Source organism: Zalophus californianus, chromosome 7, assembly GCF_009762305.2.
Source record: "Zalophus californianus isolate mZalCal1 chromosome 7, mZalCal1.pri.v2, whole genome shotgun sequence".
In the NCBI taxonomy this organism is placed as follows: Eukaryota; Metazoa; Chordata; class Mammalia; order Carnivora; family Otariidae; genus Zalophus; species Zalophus californianus.
In genome coordinates, this window is record NC_045601.1 from 117112670 (window position 1) to 117130432 (window position 17763).

At 44.5% G+C, this 17763-nt stretch overlaps 1 protein-coding gene across 1 annotated transcript; it reads left to right on the top strand.

Moving 5' to 3' along the window:
- The first annotated feature begins 1605 nt into the window (after positions 1-1605).
- Positions 1606-9347, top strand: LOC113927388 (HLA class II histocompatibility antigen, DM beta chain). Its single transcript, XM_027603198.2, has 6 exons — positions 1606-4433; positions 5082-5363; positions 6633-6917; positions 8312-8428; positions 8588-8623; positions 8993-9347. The coding sequence occupies exons 1-6, from the start codon at positions 4379-4381 to the stop codon at positions 9007-9009; spliced, it is 792 nt and encodes a 263-aa protein (XP_027458999.2). The 5' UTR covers positions 1606-4378; the 3' UTR covers positions 9010-9347.
- The last annotated feature ends 8416 nt before the right edge of the window (positions 9348-17763 follow it).

Genomic DNA, 17763 nt, shown 5'->3' on the forward strand with positions numbered 1-17763 from the left:
GTATCAGTATCATATTGTTTTAATTATTATGGCTTTTCATATGTTTTATTATTTGGCAGGGCTGGTTTTCATTTCATCACTCACCTCTCCCAAAACCCAAAGTCCCATTTTGCTCTTCTTTATCAAAATTGTTTGATACTCATGGATTTGATTTCCGTGCACATTTTAGAATCACTTTAACAAGTTCTCCCCAAGCCCTGCTATGATTTGGTTAGGACAGCATTTAGGTTAGTGATATGGGGACAAATTGACTTCCTTGTTATGTTAGGAGCCCCATCCATGAATATGTCTCTTCACTTTCTGAGGTGTTCATTTATGTACTTTATAAAGTTTTCCCTCTTATTCATAAAGTTCTTATACTTTTTAATGTTAATTTCTAAACATGCTATGGTTTTTATTACTATTATAAATGGCTAGCAATGTTCAATTATTTTCTGATTATTAGGAGCATAGAATTTAGAATCATAAATCCTCAGTTCAAGTCCTGGTTCTATTACTTAGTGTCTGGGTAAGTCTGGACAGTTGCTAACCTCCCTCTGCCTCCATTTTCTCATAGTTAAGATGGAGATAATAACATCATTCAAGAGTTGTGGTGGCAAATCAGGTAGAATATCCCCTAGCCGTGCAAGTCATTTGGTTGCAGGATGGAAGGATGATGGGCTAGTTACTGCACCTGTAACCCCAAGATCGGGGTCTGGAGCAGTGAATCCTGTAGAGAAGAGGGAGTGGGGCGACAGAGGTGAGGTGGGGGTGGGGAGGAATAAGGTTGGACAGACTGGGAAGTAACGTGATCCCGGCAGGGTGCAGGTGTGTGTAGTTTTGAGGAGACATTGAAGGAAGTCACAAATGTGGTCTCATACTACGGGTTTTAGATTGCAGGTGATTGCAATTGAAATTGCAAAAGATTGTTGAACAATTTTTGAGTTTATAAAATTGAGACTTGAGTTGAAACCATCTGTTCAGAAGAGGAACTTGAGAGCTTACAGGGAGCACCAGAAGGAAGTACCTAGAAGCGATTTATTATTATGGCAGTGCTCTCAGGAAGAGCGTGAGACCACATTTGCGACTTCCTTCAGTGCGTGATGCCAGGGATGCTATTGTAGCTCCTTTTTGTTTAGCCAATCCGGGCTCCTGGTAGACCCCCAACAGCACCTCAGAACATTGCGGAGCTTGCTGCGCTCTACGCCAGGACTGCAATGCCAGGGGCCTTCCTCTCCTGAACACGACTTCAGCCCAGCAGTCGGGGCTCACCTCCAGTAGCCCTCTGGGAGAGGGTTAATCTATAAGATTAACTTAATTATATGATTAAGATTATAATCATATAATCTTCTAAGATTATATGAGAAAGCATGGAAAGGGCCTACCTAGTAGAGCATCAGTTCCACCTTCCCATCCACCCTGTTCATGCCCTCAATGATTTCTCTTTTCTCTAAAGATTTTATTTATTTGATAGAGAGAGACACGGTGAGAGAGGGAACACAAGCAGGGGGAGTGGGAGAGGGAGAAGCAGGCTTCCCGCTAAGCAAGGAGCCCAATGCGGGGCTCGATGGGTGGCTCGATGTGGAGCTTGATGCGGGGCTCGATGCGGGGCTCGATGCGGGGCTCGATGCGGGGCTCGATGCGGGGCTCGATCCCAGGACCCTGAGATCATGACCTGAGCCGAAGGCAGACACTTAACGACTGAGCCACCCAGGCGCCCCTGATTTGTCTTTTCTCTTTCAACCACCCTGGCCTTATCGCTCACTTGCTTTACCATAAACTCTTCTCTTCACAGATGTCTGTTCTCACTCCCCAACTGACCTAAAGCGAATGACGTGGGAACAGAGTCCACGTCTCCTCGCTGGGCATTGCCTGTAATGCTCTGCACAGAAACGCCGCGGTCCGTCCACCCGTGGCGCCGTGGACAGCCCCGAGAAAGGAGAGAACCCGCTCTCAGGGCTTGGGCAGCGCGGGTAAAAGAAAGACAGCACGTGGGAACGAGGCTGCCTCACTCCTACGCTCCTGGCGGTCCTGGCACTACAGAAATGGCTGTGCAGTCACAATGGACAGGGCACTTGAAACGGTCTTTGGGGTTGATGGGCGGTGGGGGACAGACCTAGGTCTGAAAATTAGGAGGAAAGGGGAAAGGAAGAAAGCTCTTGGCTGAGCACGGGCCTCTGAATTTTCGGTCCTGCCTTATTCTAAAAAGCACCCTCAGTCTTCTCCTTAATAGAGAAGTGAAATCTTCTGCATTTCCTGCTGCTCCCTCCCGGAAGGTTTCACATCTCCTTTGGCTGCCCGAGCAGAGACCAGACAGGGAACTCCGTGTGGCCTCGGCTGGCTGGCGGGCACCGCCCCCGCGCGGGCACGGGACCTCACCGCCGCCGTTCCTGCTCCCGCCAGCGCGAGCCTTGTAGACGGGGAGAAGGATCCTGGCTCCCGCGAGGTCAGGCTCACCGCCCACCTGGGCCGAGGAGGAAGAACGTCAGGGGGAAGTGCGCGTGCCAGTGGGGAAGAGTTCACATGGTTTTGAAACTGTCAAAAGAGAAAGCAAGGAGACGCTGGTTCTAAGAACAGAAGGAATTCTGAGAACAGGGAAACAAAGACTTGGATGGTCCAGTGGCTTTTCCCTTTATCTGCCTCTCAGTGGGGGGCACCACTGGCTACTTTTATGTGGGTCATCTCAGCCCCAGGATGTAGTGAGTGTGTGGGCTTGCTCGTGCGCGTGCACCAGTGTGTGTCTGTGTGTGAATCTTTGGAGCTGTTTTCAAAAACTGTAAAAAGAGGACGCTGAACAAATCTTTTAAGATTATATGGATAGCGTGGAAAGGGTCTACCTAGTATAGTATCAGTTCCAAAGTAGAAGCTCTACAAACTTTGGACTCACCACCCCCATTTTCTGTCCATTCCCGCTCACCTGATGGCTCATTAGAGGAGGTGGGATGTAGAAACATCTTATAATGAAGGTGGGGTTGAGAGCGGGGGTTGCTGGGAAACACAACTTCAGTTAATCTCAATTAGTTACACAAGTCTTTTGTTTCTGATATTCATCTTTCTGTTCATTTTTGGTACATGCTTCTTTTCTCTTCATAAGTATCGACTCTCCGGGGATTGGGGGCTTTGGGGGAGGACAGGTAAGTGTGGTGTCAAGGGGCTCTCTCCTAATCCTCTCTCATTTAGCTCACTACTAAATCAAATCCAAAAGCTTGCAGAAACTAATGCGGGGAGACGCAGCCCTGCGGCCACTGGGAACAGAGAGAAGCCAATTTCAGGTTTTAAATTTGTGATGGAAAAAGCCACCAACTGTATAGTTCACAATGGGATAGGAGAATGAATTGCCATTTAAAACCTGCCTTTTCCAGGGGAAGTAAAGGAGGGAAGCTTTATCTTATTTTTTCTAGTGGCATCATAGTGCAGGGACCTGCTCTGGGACAGATAGGACCAGTGGGAGAAACACACAGGAGAGTGTTGAGTTTGGGGGAGACAGGCGAGCTTTGGGAACTGGTCCATTACCAGCTATTTATCAAGGGTTTAAGTGGCATTGTCCTGCGGTCTACCTTGAGACGGCTCAGAGTAGTTGAGGGTAGGATTTCCTAGCTCCAAAAAAGCAGGAAGGACGAAATGCAGCTCTGCAAGAAGCAATGGAATCCCAGGGAGAGATTTTCTAGTCTCTGTCTCTGACCTCTAAAGTGGAACTGCTTCCCTTATTCTGCAGTCGCGCTTTGAGGCCAGATAACCCTGCACTCTCCCTGTGCCTCCTTCCATCTTAACATCCCTGTCTCTGCCACCTGCTCCAGAAGGGCCTTTCAGCTCCCGCCTCCATCTCCCTGGTGACAGGACAGACCAAGGGTTACGCAATATCTTTCTAAGTAACCTCCCTCTAAGGGACAAGAGAAGTTACCTAGTCTCAGTCTTGGAAGGATATTGAAGGGAAACAGTTAAACCAGTGGGCAGCCCAGGCTACATATGTTCTGGGAATATTGGGATTATTCTCTCCAGTGATCTAAGGAAATCCACCTACAGACTGCTCTTTCCCACAGGGAAAGAGTTAAAAGACATGGTTGTTTAAAGCCTAGGGCAGGATAAGATTTACCTGGTAACTGATGATGCTGGGCTGAAGCACTTAGTGATTTGCCTCCGTATTTGTCCCCGCCCATCTAAGCAATCTGACAACTGTTAGTTTGGGACCCGTTTAGAAGAGCTTGTAGGAACAGGCTAGGGGCTGGGTGGCTCCAGACCACTCCTTTAGTGGGGACCAAGGAGCTGGGGTTATACTCCATTCCTCTCAGGGTCTGGACATCATCTACCCAGGCTGGGGTTGCAGGAGCAGGCGAGGACCAGGGCCCCTGGAAGAATTGGTCCAGGGGACTGAATTCCTGGCGTGTCCCCAGAGCAGAGCATGACCACACTCCTGGCATTGCTGCTGGGCCTCAGCCTGGGCTCCATCGTAGCAGGTAAGGGTTTCTGGCCTGGGACCCTCCCTCCCTTCCTCTGCTCCTTTGGAGCAAGGGAGTCCCTTGGATCTGGACACCGCAGACGAGTTTGTCTCCCTGGTATACGCTCCGGTAGTACTTTGTACCTTTGTATCTTTGTAGCAATTTTAAGATAATTGAACTGTATAATTATTTGTGTAATGTGTATCTTTTGCTGGAGTGTAGGCAACGGCAATATCTGTCTTGTTTACTGCTGCATCCTCAGCTCCTAGCACAGTGCCTGGCCTATATGTGGGTGTGCTTCATAAATATATGTGGAGTGAATATTTAATAATACATCCAGCCAACAAAGCTGGCTCTTTCCCTTGACCCCTTTTCTCTCTCAATAATTTGCCTTACTGAGGTCTTGTCCTGGGTAAATTGTTGTGTTTAAACTAGCAAATAATTCCTGTTTCCATACTTAGTCTCATAAAGAGGAAACAGCATCTAAAAACTTTTCTGCTGCTACCATCTGTTCCCTTAATCGGTGCTCTCAGACACTTCAGTACACGAGCTTGGTCTGTAGATGCTGCCTGAGGCAGGAAAGCTACACCCCACTCACTGGGTGTAACTGGGGCTTGGGCTCCCTGCGGAGGTCTTTGAGCTGCCCCCTTTCTCTGGTTCCTGTAGGTGGCTTTATAGCCCATGTGGAAAGCACCTGTCTGTTGGATGATGATGGGACTCCAAAGGATTTCACATATTGTGTCTCCTTCAACAAGGATTTGCTGACGTGCTGGGATCCAGAGGAGGCCAAAATGGCCCCTTGTGAATTTGGCACACTGAATGTTTTGGCCAAGTACCTCTCAGAATTCCTCAACCAACAGGAATCCCTGCTCCAGCGCTTGTCTAATGGGCTTCAGGACTGTGCCACACATACCCAGTCTTTCTGGGAATCACTGACCCACCGGACACGTAAGAAGAGAGGGGCACAAAGGGACTATCGGGAAGCACAGTTAGGAGAGGTGAGGCCAGGGAGAATCCCTCAGTCCCTCCATAGGCAAGAGGTTGGAGATTTGGGCAGGAAAGAAGCAAAAAAATGTGTGGACCTGGAATGTAGAAAGAGTGAGTGTGGACCCTCAAAGGGTTGTTGATGGGGGTGGAACAGGAACAAAGAAGGGGAGGTGATGTTTGAGGCCAATGGGGTAAGAGAGTAAGCAGGCTTTCCATCTATTCAGGCCATCTCAGGATGCAGAGTCAAGTTCAACCAGGAGTGTGTCAGAATAACCAGAATGCCTTTTCCCAAAGTGCTCATGCCTCTTTATCATAGGTCTGGGATGGGCCCAGGCATGGGAATATTTAGAAAGCCTCCCAGGGGATTTCAATGTGCTTTCTTGCCGCAAAGTCCTTGCACTGAGAATGACTTGAGATTGGTAAAAAAAAACAAACACAAAAAAACAAAACATGGAGATCTCCATAAGACAGAGTAATATGTCTTAAGACGTTATTTTGAACCACTTTTCTCAGAATTGCCTGGGGAAGGTGCTTGTTAAAAATATAAGCCCTTGATCGCCACTGCAGATCCTCTCAGTGAAAATATTTGGGGATGCAATCTAGGGAACCTGCATTTTAACACAATTTCTTGGATTTTTTTATTTAAGATTTTGTTTGAAAAGCACCAAGGTGGAGGTAAGTAGGAGGGTCACCTAGGAGAATAAGCTAATAGAGAATGGCGATATTAACAATCTCATTATTTCAGATTACGTTAATCCAAATTTAAGAGAGTTAGATCTGAGTTAGGCTCGTTTCCTTAAACTATCCAAGGGAAAAATGTTGCTTGATTCAGCCACTTAGTTTGTTAAATTAGATTTGAGGGCAGACATTTTTTCCTACCTTTACAAACCCCAACCTACAACTCTTGACAACTCTTAGCTTGTATACTTGAAGTAAATACAACGACTTCTGAAACAGCTTGCAGTTCAGACCTGGCTTCTACTTAATGTGATCAACCGTAATTTTGGAATAGGAAAGAAGGGAAAGAGCGGTGAAGGAATGGGAGGAAATAAAGAGCAAAACAGGAGTAAGTCTAACTCCTCTTTCTCAAAGGGATGTATGGAGGCACGGAGTGGGGGTGGGGAGGGTTGGTTGGCAAAGGCCACGAAGAGTTGAAGCTGGCAAGAAACCAGGTTGGAGAAAAAGCCAGAATGGTGCCATCTTTCATGACCACGTTTTCCTCTTATGCAGGGCCACCAACTGTGCAAGTAGCCAAAACCACTCCTTTTAACACGAAGGAGCGTGTGATGCTGGCCTGCTACGTGTGGGGCTTCTATCCAGCTGATGTGACCATCTCGTGGTGGAAGAACGGGCAGCCTGTCCCTCCTCACAGTAGTGCCCCTAAGATGGCCCAGCCCAATGGAGACTGGACATATCAGACCGTCTCCTATTTAGCTATAACCCCCTCTTATGGGGACACCTACACCTGTGTGGTGGAGCACATCGGGGCTCCTGAGCCCGTCTCTGAGGACTGGAGTAAGTGCACGGCGGGTGGGAGGAATTAGGGTTGAAGCAGAGAGCTCCTGCGAGTGGGTGGTTGAAAAGGAACAGCAACGTCTTGGCACAGGGAGTGACGTGTGGACAGATCCACGGAATATGGCAGGGAGGAAGATGCTGAGAATGAGCAGCCAGCCTGGAGGACCTGGTGGAGGGTTGATGACCAGAGATGGGGCAATGGGTGGTTGATGTTGTGTGTCTGAGAGTGGCAGGGGAGCAGAACAGCTATCCTGAAAAGAGGATGTGGTTTGGTAACCATGTTTTCACAACAACCAAAATTTGTGATGCAACATTTTAGGATCCTCAGATTTCAACTATTCTGTTGTCTGGTCAGGAACGGGAATTGAAGGAATAAAAAAGGTTTCAGAAGAAACGGGACTTTCTCTTGGTGTGGGGGCAGTACTGAATTTGGGCCACTCTGTCGGGGAAGAAAAAGCCTGGCTGACAAACACTTTGGTTTACATGCTTGGGGGCTAATGAACAAGGAACCAATGACCACTATTTGAACCCCAGGATTGGAAGTAGTTAAATGTACCAAGAGATTTGGTACACAGATTTGGGGAAAGAGAAGAGGGAACAATGAGGAAGAGGAGGAGAATCTATGAAGGGCTAGGCAACAGAATCCCAGACTGGCTGCTGAGACTGGGCTCCCCCTCTGGGGAGTGCTGTCTTATTGGGCAGCTGAGAAAGGTATGAAGAGCAGAGAGAGGAACCCACAGGCGCACGGGAACTCTCCTGGGAAAATCTCCTCCCCAGCATGCACCAGAGCTTCCTTTGGTGATGGAATGTTCATTTTAGCATGGCGGAAGGAATCCAGGTGGGGTGGGATTCAGAGTACGATGGGTTTCAGGAAGTGGGAGCTATGGAGTGGGTTGGAGACAGGTTCTGGAAATCTGGATGTAGACAGGAGGAGATACCTCAGTAGTCAGACAACACATGGATTGGGATCATTGAGAGTTAAGAAAGGTGGAAGGACATTTTAATAGACAAATAGGTAGAGCACATAAGGGAGTAAACATTGTCACTATGGGGTAAATGGAGAGGGGAATGAGAAATCCTTTATTCTTTGGTGAGGTCACCTTCAGGGTGAAGGAAGGAAAAAAGATGCCTTGAGAGCCCCACTGTATTAGAGAGGACCTAGAAGCTAGGGTGCTAACTCTTGTGAGGGGGTCCCCCAGGGCTACTCTAGGAGTAGAGAGCTACGGGATGGGGATTTTTGAGGAAAGTCTGTCTCCTTGGGTGTAGGTTGGTGTGCGCTAGGCCCTTGGCATTGGGATAAAGCACCTTTGAACCTGCTAGGTGGAGGTCACACTAAATTATGTTGCTCTGGCAATGAGCGACAGATCGGTTCTAGTAAGTTTCTATTTTTGCAGCACATGGGCTGTCCCCAATGCAGATAGTGAAGGTTTCCGTGTCTGCAGCGACTCTGGGCCTGGGCTTCATCATTTTCTCTCTTGGTTTGCTCAGCTGGCGGAGAGCTGGCTCGTCTGGTGAGTGCCGCCCCTGACCTCCTGTTGCCAATCTCACTCCCAATTTCTGTTCACTTTCTTTTCGTGACTGGTTTTCCCATTGCTACCTCATTTGCTGTGAGTAACACCAGATACTTTTATCTATAGACTGTCCTCTAATCAGATATTTTCTTCTCCTAGGCTACATTTTCCTCCCTGGGGACAGTTATCCAGAAGGTAACATCTCTGTTGGTCTGTTTGCCTTCTGGTCCTTTGGAGGGGTGTGAGATCTCGGGAGTCAGTGTTGGGCTCGGCTAATGGTGCTTATAGTGGGGGTGAGGGTCCACCAGGATGTAGCCAAGAGCATAATTTAAACTGCCATTGTTGGGATTAGGAGCAGGAAAGAGGAGCACCTACACACCCTTCTTCTATCCAGTGGAGCATCTATGGGGAGATGACTGAAAGTGGCTTTGTAGTATTAGTCCTTGGTGGTCTAGAATTTTTGATATCACTGTATTAAGGGCTCTGGCATGGATGGTTATAGAAACAGAGGATGGGGTCAAGTTGGTTTGAAGCCTTATTATTTCCTTTTTATTTCTTTTGCAGGTCAACACGTCAATTAGAGGCGGAGTCCTACACCTTCTACCTCAAGTGTGAAGATTCAGACTCTTAGTGATGCTGCTGTGTTCCCCCACCATCCTCAGACCCTACAAATTTTCTTGGATCCTATGGTTTCTCCATCCAGATCTTTGAACTTCCCAGCTGACCCCATGTACACCTTAGCAAGTTGGGGGAACTCATTCCTGGGAATATTCTGTAATCAAGTTGTTGTCCAAGGCTATATTTCTGGGTCAAATATCATCTGGGGAGGGAGGTTAAAGGCCTTTCTGGAGGCCACACTGTGCCACAGGGGCCAATGAATTGCTGGCAGTCATCTCTGAGGAATAAACTCTGGTCTAAATACTGTTTTTCTATGCTTTTTCCTGAGGCCCTGGGGAGGGACCATGAGCAGAGTTATGGTTGGGATTACTTCTCTCCTACTTGAGTGGAGGAGTCAGCACGTCCTCCTGATTATTCCCTCTAGACATGACAGAATTGGGGGCAGTTTTCTGATCTATAATTCATAAGAAGAAATTAAACTATGGTTGAATGGAGTCACAGAATCAGGAAGAGGTAGGGAATTGACAGATTACTTACTTCATAAGGGGTCTTAGGAGGATTGAGTGAGTTCATACTTGCAGATGGCTAAGAACATTGCTGGCACATGCTGAGCCCATAAGAGAGATGTTAGTTATTACTTGTTACTCAACTTTCTGGGCCAGGCATTGGACCAGGTACTTTACATGCATTATTTCATTGATCCTCATCACAACCCTGATGCAGATCCTCAGATAGGACTCAGGGGGCAGAGCTTAATTTCAAATGGGAGTTCTGGGCAGTTACTTCTTCCAAACCCTAAGTGGGGAAGAGCTCAAGTGCTTATTATGACCTAGGTGCTGGGCTAAGTGCTTTGTATTTGTATCTTATTTACTTCTTACAATAATCCCAGGAGGAAAAGATTGTCTCCTTCCATGTCATGGGTGAAGAAAGCAAGATTCAGAGTGGGAATAACTTGTCCAAGATCAAAGAACAAATTTTCTATAGGATGTTTGTCTACCATCTACGTAAGTAGATGGCTTTATCCAGAGGATCCTCATGCTGGGGAGCACACCCTCTTCAGAGCCACACTTTCATTCCCTTTTACCCCCAACCCAAGGGCCATCCACTGTTGGGGTACAGATTTCTCACTGTAGAAGGGAGGTGCATTTTGTTTCCGGTGAGGGGCGACACCTGCTGGACACACAAAACTGGGCAGTGGCATAGTTTTTGGAATTAGAGTTGGGACACTAGACTTCGGGCAAGGAAAAGAAACCAGAAGTGAAGACAAGTACTGAAGCAGCTTAGCCTAACGGGATATTGTGGAGGGAGAACAAGGGCTACGGATGCATATTTGCATGTGTGTGTCTACGTGGGAATACATAAGGCCAGAATCTGATGAGCTGGAGGAAGAGGCAGAAGACAGACTGCAGAGCCTTCTTGTGTGCTGCTTTCCATGAATGTGTGTGTTTCGGGGTGGGTGTGAGGGGTGGTCATGGGGGCTAGAACCCTTCATCCTTGGACTGTTTCTGTGCTGATGGGAGCCTACAGAGGAATGGGGGAAGCACTGGTCTTACGGACGTGATGTCCAAAGTAGGTGCTCAGGGTTTGTCCAACCAGTGAATTGGTCTCTTACACATTCATGGTTTCCCCAAGAAGGATCCTTGTGATCAGGGCATTTGTTCTGGAAGGAGTTTCCTGGAGAAGTCAATGGGAGGGGAAAGTGCTCATGAATTTAAAACGGTTATTCTCTGAGCAAGGCCATATAAGGTCGGAAGAGGGAAAGTGCTGTGCGCTGTGCTAATTGGCAAATGTAGGCTCAGAAATTAATGTCTAGAAGTTTTATCAGTTTTATATATTTTTTTGCATTTATATATAGCATTTAATGAATAAGCTTGTGTATCATGTAAATAATCTTCCACCTCTGCCTGACTTAATTTAAAAACTTGCTGTTTAAAGTCTTAATGTTGTTTCATTTTCGTTTTTCCATTCATGATTTTTGTTTTTGTTTGGTTGACAAAGCAAATTCCTTCTGAAGTGCTAGTCTGGTCTGGGGGTAGGGCTTTGGGTGGTGTCTCTGCCTGGCTGATTTTGAGGAAGCTGCACATCCAAAAGGTCTGGGTCTGGCCACAGCAGTGGGAATCAAAGTGACAAGACCCCCAGGGGAAGGAAGGAGAGAGTCAGCTAATTGGATAGCTTCCAGTCCTCCTCTGGAGATTCCTGGCAGGCTTTTCTCTGCCCTAACTTTGTGTGTTTTTGTTTTAAAGGGAAGGCTGTCCCTTTCCAGATAAGGCATAGGAAAAAGTGCCACGTAGGTCTCCTGGGATCCAGGAAGCCAGATTAGGGAGAAAAGAGAGGAAATACAGGTCCTTACATGGGGTGATGAGATGTGCTTGGATGGAAAGAAGTGAGGTAATGGTGGGCCAGCTCCAGGACTGTGTGAGGAGAGTAGAATGTTAAACATAATCAAAGGCCAAAAAGGGGTGTGTGTGTGGGGGGGGGGCGGGGAAAGGCAGTTAGGCTTTTGGGTTATATCTAATCCAGGTGGTACAACACATGGTCTCTCCTTTCAATGTTTTGCTCATTTTAAAAGCTGAACTTGGAGCTGGAATCGACTTTAAAGGTCATCTAGTCCAACTGTCCACCCATAAAAGGGCTGGGTCTGTGTTCACAAGGGCATGCACGATGCAGGGAGTCCCTTCAACCCTTGGGGCAGATACCAATACTTTAGAAAACTGTGTTGACCTCAAGTTTGAGGTTCTTCTTTTGATATGATTTCAATTATGTATGAGGTCTATAAAAACCCCCAACAAATGAATAAACAAACAAAAAGCTGAATCAGACCTATAAACAAAAGAGAACAAATTTACGGTTGCCAGAGGGAAGGGGGCGGAGGGTTGGGCAACATGGGTGAAGGGGAGTGGGAGACACAGGCTTCCAGTTACGGAACGAATGAGTCACAGGAATAAAAGGCACAACGTGAGGAATATAGTCAATGATATGGTAATAGCGTTGTGTGGTGACAGATGGGAGCTACGCTTGTGGTGAGGACAGCATAAAGTAGAGAGAAGTTGAATCACTAGGTTGTACACCTGAAACTAATGTAACACTGTGTGTCAACTATACTCAGATTAAAAAAAAAAAAAGACAATGGGAATAAAACTCAAATACACCATGGGAGGGTGTATCCTCAGCGCTTTTTTCCCTGAGTGACAACATGCTCCTGTGTTCCAGCTTCTCTGTTTCCTTACTCATGTACACAGTCATGTGAAAAGACCAGAAAAAGCTTGGTATTTAATCTCCACGTTTATTTAGGAAAATTACTTTTGCCAGGCCAGTCCCCAGGGGCTGCAGAGAGTGGGAAGACCCCAAACCCAAAAAGATTGCTCCCCGAGGCGGGGGGACTCACCGGTTCTCCTGACCCTTCCTCTCCCATGTTTCCACAAATGAGTTTCCAAGAGCCCTTGGCCAGACTGGCCAGATGCAGGGAATGAAGAAAGAAATGACTTCCATTGTCCCAGGGCCTCAACAGAAAACAGATGACACACTCAAAACAGGATAGTTCAAGGGGAGAGTCTATTTACAAGGAAGTATTTCCAAAGAAGTAGGTGGGGGATAGCCCCGTGTAACCTGGGGGTAGCAGCAGCTGACTTGTGACTACCCCGAGGTCCCAAGAGGCAAGGGACTGGAGGGGTTATCAGAATTCAGAAGGAGCCAGTCCTACAGTGTCACTAGCTTGCCCGCAACAGTGCCCTTCAGTCAAGGGACACAGCCAGTCTAAAGTGACCTTGTGAGGGAACCAAAGGAGTAAAGACCCTGACCTTGAGCTCCGCCTCCCTCTGTTCTCAGAGCAAGGCTGAAAGGCAGGGCAAGCCAAGGAGCTCAGGAACCTGTGATGTCCTACAGGCCAGCACTTGGGACAAAACCCAGGGTGGAGAAATGTGGGTCTAGAAGGACAGATGTAGGACAGTTGGTGAATTCACAACACGAAAGAAAGAAACCAAAGTTGGGCCAGTGGTAGTGGTGGTGGGGGTGGAAAGATGCAAAACTTGGGCTTCCTTTGGCCTGGGGTGGGGACAAGACCTCAGTAATAACAGAAGACTGTCATTTCCTGTTCAGGGACCTGAGAGAATACTCCTTTCTGGTCTCCCCTGCTCTAGCCCAAGGCTTATGTAACTCTTTGTGGATCTTTATTTTTTCCAGACATATTGTACTGTAAGTTTTTTTGAGTTCCTCAGAATTAAAGCTGAACCTTGCCTGAGGTTATACTGCGCTTATTGAGCAGTCTGGGGATAACTGACTTCTTTTTACTATTAAGTCATCCCATGCAAAAAACAGAGGGTATTTCTCCATCTAGTCGAATCATCTTCTTTGTTCTTTATTATGCTTTTTGAAATTCACTTTTTCATCGTGGTCCTGTGCATGCTCAGTTAATTCTTTGACATTTTACAGACTTTGTTGTCATTATGATTGATTATCTTATTGTAATTTTATTTTCAAATCAGTTATTTCTGGTGTAGAGAAGAGTAACCAATATTTAAACAAATGGAGTAAAAAAAGAACATTTACCATCTTAACCCTTTGGAAGTGTATATTTCAGTAACATTAAGTACCTTCACACTGCTGTGCAGCAAATCTCCCAAACTTTCTCATTATGCAAAACTGAATTTCAGTACCCATTAAACAACAACTCCCCATTTCCCTTTCTCTTCAGCCCTGGTCACCACCATATTACTTTCTGTTTCTATGAATTTGACTATGTTAGTTACTTGATGTAAGTGCAATCATACAATATTTGTCATTTTGTGACTGCCTTATTTCACTTAGCATAACGTCCTTAAAGTTTATCCATGTTGTAGCATGGATCAGGATTTCCTTCCCTTTTTAAGGCCAAATACTGTTCCATTGTATGGATATCCCACATCTTGTTTATGCATTCATCCATCGATGGACATTTGGGTGGCTTCCACCTCTTGGCTTTTGTGAATAATGCTTCTGTGAACGTGGGTGTGCAAATATCTGTTCAAGTACCTGCTTTTTTTTCCCTTGATATTAGCCAACCTAATGGGTGTGAAGTGATATTTCATTGTGGTTTTGATTTGCATTTCTCTAATGATTAGTGATGTTGAACATCTTTTTATATGCTGGTCAGCCATTTGCATATCACCTTTAGAGAAATCCTATTCACGTCATTTGCCCATTTTTAAATTACTTTTGTGTGTGGTTTTATTTGTTGCTGCTGCTGAGTTGTAGGAGTCCTTTATATGTTCTGACTATTAACACCTTATAATATATGTAATTTGCAAATATTAGAAGTTTACCAATTTTTGTAGGTTGGTCATATATGGGACAATCTTGCTGGATTCTCTTGCTGGTTTCAGTGGTTTGTTTGTTGTTGGTATCCTCCTCTCTCCAGGTAGATAATGACACTATCAGCAAACTCTGAGAGTATTCTTTTAAATCCTTAAAACTCTTAATTAGTTTTCTTTTTCATAGCATTGACCAGGACCTCTAGGGCTATGCTAGATAGTAGCAGTGACAATGAGGATCATTGTTAAAGGAAATGCAACTAAATGTCCTCCATTAATTACAGTGTTTGCTCTAGGTTTTTAAAAAAATTAAACTTGTTATTTGAGATAATTGTAGATTCACATGCAGTAGTAAAAAAAAATAGTACAAACAGATCCCACGTACCTTTTACCCTGTTTCCCTTGGTGATGACATCTTGCAAAGTTATGGTACACTATCACAACCAGGATATGCCGATACAGTTAAAATATAGAACATTTCTATCATCACAAGGATCCCTTGTATTGTGCTTTTATAGCCACATCCACTTCCCTATTGCCCCACGTCCTCCTTAACCCCTGGCAGTTGTTAATCTGTTCTCTGTTTCTGTATTTTGTCATTTCAAAAATGTTTTATATGGTATATAACTTTTTGGGATTGGCCTTTTTCTCTCAGCATATTTCTCTGTAGATTACACAAGGTGGTTACATATATACAGTTTCTTATTGCTGAGTTGTATTCCATGGTACGGCTATCGCAGTTAGTTGAAGGTTATTTGGACTGTTTCCAGTATTTAGGTAATATGAATAAATCTGCTCTAAACATTTACGTATAGGTTTTTGTGTGGACATAAGTCTTCAGTTCTCTAAGATAAATGCCCAGGAGTGTAACTGCTGAATTGCACAGTAGTTGCATGTTTAGTTTTAAAGAAACTATCAAACTGTTTCCGCAAGTGGCCGCACCCGCAATGTATGAGCGATCCAGTTTTTCCACATCCCCACTAGCATTTGGCATTGCCACTGTTTTTCATTTAAGGCATTTTAACATGTGGATGGCTGTTTCTTTCTTTCTTTCTTTCTTTCTTTCTTTCTTTCTTTCTTTCTTTCTTTCTTTCTTTCTTTCTTTCTTTCTTTCTTTCTTTCTTTCTTTCTTTCTTTCTTTCTTTCTTTTCCTTTTTTAAAGATTTATTTATTCATTTGTCAGAGAGAGAGAGAGAGAAAACACAAGCAGGGGGAGCAGCAGAGGGAGAAGCAGGCTTCCCACTCAGCAGGGAGCCCGATGTGGGGCTTGATCCCAGGATTCTGGGATCATGATCCAAGCCGAAGGCAGACGCTTAACTGACTGAGCCACCCAGGCGTCTCTATCTCATTGTTGTTCTAATTTGCATTTCCCTAATGGCTATTATTGAACATCATTTCATTTGCTTACTTGCCATTTGTATACCCTACTCTGTGAAATGTCTCTTCATTTCTTCTATTTTCTAATTAGAGTGTTTGCTTTTACTTTTGAGTTTTCAGAGTTTGTTGTATATTCTAGATACTGGTGAGGTCCAATTTATTAATATTTCCTTTTATGAATCATGCTTTTGTTGTCAACTCTAAGAATTTTTTGCCTAGCTCTGCATCCTGAAGATTTCCTCTAATTTTTAAAAAAATTATCTTTTACATTTAAGTCCATAATCCATCTTAGGTTGAGCAGCTGCTGCTTCTGGCTCTCCTTCTCCACTCTGTTTACCTTTTCTTTTCTTGCATTATTTACCAGATAGAACCTCCAACACCATGTTGAATAAGAGTGGTGAGAATGGGTATCTTACCTTGTCCCTGGTCTTACAGGAAAAGCATTCAGTCTTTCACCATTAAGTTTAATGTTAGCTCTAGGCCCTTTTCTTTTTTCTCTTTCTTTCTTTTCTTTTATTTTTTTTAAAGATTTTGTTTATTTATTTGACAGAGAGAGACACAGCGAGAGAGAGAACACAAGCAGGGGGAGCGGGAGAGGGAGAAGCAGACTTCCCGCCAAGCAGGGAGCCTGATGTGGGGCTCGATCCCAGGACCCTGGAATCGACCTGAGCCGAAGGCAGACGCTCAACGACTGAGCCACCCAGGCACCCCTTTTCTCTTTCTTTAAAACAAGTTGAGAATGTTCCCTTTATTCCCATTTTTCTGAGTTTTTGTTATGAATGGGTATTAAATTTAATCAAATGCTTTTCCTGCATTGGTTGATTATGTGTGTTGATTTGATCATTTTGCTTCATTAGGCTGATAATATGGTAGAATACACTGATTGATTTTTGAATATTAAACCAGCTTCACATCCCTGGGAAAACCTCAATGGTTGGAGTGTGTACTGTTTTTTTTTTTTTAATATATTGCCGAATCATATTTGCTAATAATTTTTTAAGGATTTTTGTGCTTATTATGATGCAGGATATAGGTATGTAGTTTTCTTTTTCATTTGGTTTTGATATTAGAGTAATATTGGTTTCATAAAATGAACTGGGAAGTGTTTCCCTCCTCTTCTGCAACAGAGTGTGTAGAATTGGTGTTAATTCTTCTTTAAATGTTTGGTAGAATTCTCCAGTGAAGCCATCTGGGCCCAGAGTTTCCCTTTTGGGAATTTAAATTTCAAATTCCAAATTCAACATCTTAGTAGTTCCATAGGGCTATTTAAATTACCTGTTTCATATTGGGTGAGTTGTAACAGTTTGTCTTTTTTGAGGAACTGGTCCATTTTGTTTACATTCTCAAATTTATGTTTATAGAGTTGTTTGTAGTATTCCCTTATTATCTTTTTGATGTCTGCAGGGTCTGTCTTGATACTCCCTGTTTCATTACTGATGTCAGCGATTTCTGTCCTCTTTGTCAGTCTTGCTAGAGTTTCATCAATTTGTTGATTTTTTTCTTTTTTTAAAAAATATTTATTTATTTGACAGTGAGAGAGGAACACAAGCAGGGGGAGTGGGAGAGGGAGAAGCAGGCTTCCCGCTGAGCTGGGAGCCCGATGCGGGACTTGATCCCAGGACCCTGGGATCATGACCTGAGCCGAAGGCAGACGCTTAACTGACTGAGCCACCCAGGCACCCTTTCCTTTTTTTTTTTTTTTTTAATGTATGCTTTTCATGCTATAAATTCCCCTCGCAGCACTGCTTTAACTATGTTCCCTAGGCTTTGATATATTGTATTTTAATTTTTATTCAAGTCAATGTATCTTTTAGTTCCCATGAGACTTACTGTTTGACCCAGGGATTATTTTTAAATGATTGCTTATTTTTCAAGTGTTTGAAGATTTTTCCTGTCATCTTTCTGTTACTGATTTCTAGTTTAATTTTATTGCAGTCAGAGAACATACTCTGTATGATTTCAATTCTTTTAAATTTATTGACATTTATTTTATGGCCCCAGATATATCCATCTTGATATATATTCCTTGGGCACTTGAAAAGAATGTGTATTAGG

Excerpts from the sequence above, each read along its gene's own strand:
- LOC113927388 (XM_027603198.2), top strand. The coding sequence starts at position 4,379 with ATGACCACACTCCTGGCATTGCTGCTGGGCCTCAGCCTGGGCTCCATC. Across the intron at positions 4,434-5,081 it reads CCTGGGCTCCATCGTAGCAG|GTGGCTTTATAGCCCATGTG; the intron begins GTAAGGGTTTCT and ends TGGTTCCTGTAG. Across the intron at positions 5,364-6,632 it reads ATCACTGACCCACCGGACAC|GGCCACCAACTGTGCAAGTA; the intron begins GTAAGAAGAGAG and ends CCTCTTATGCAG.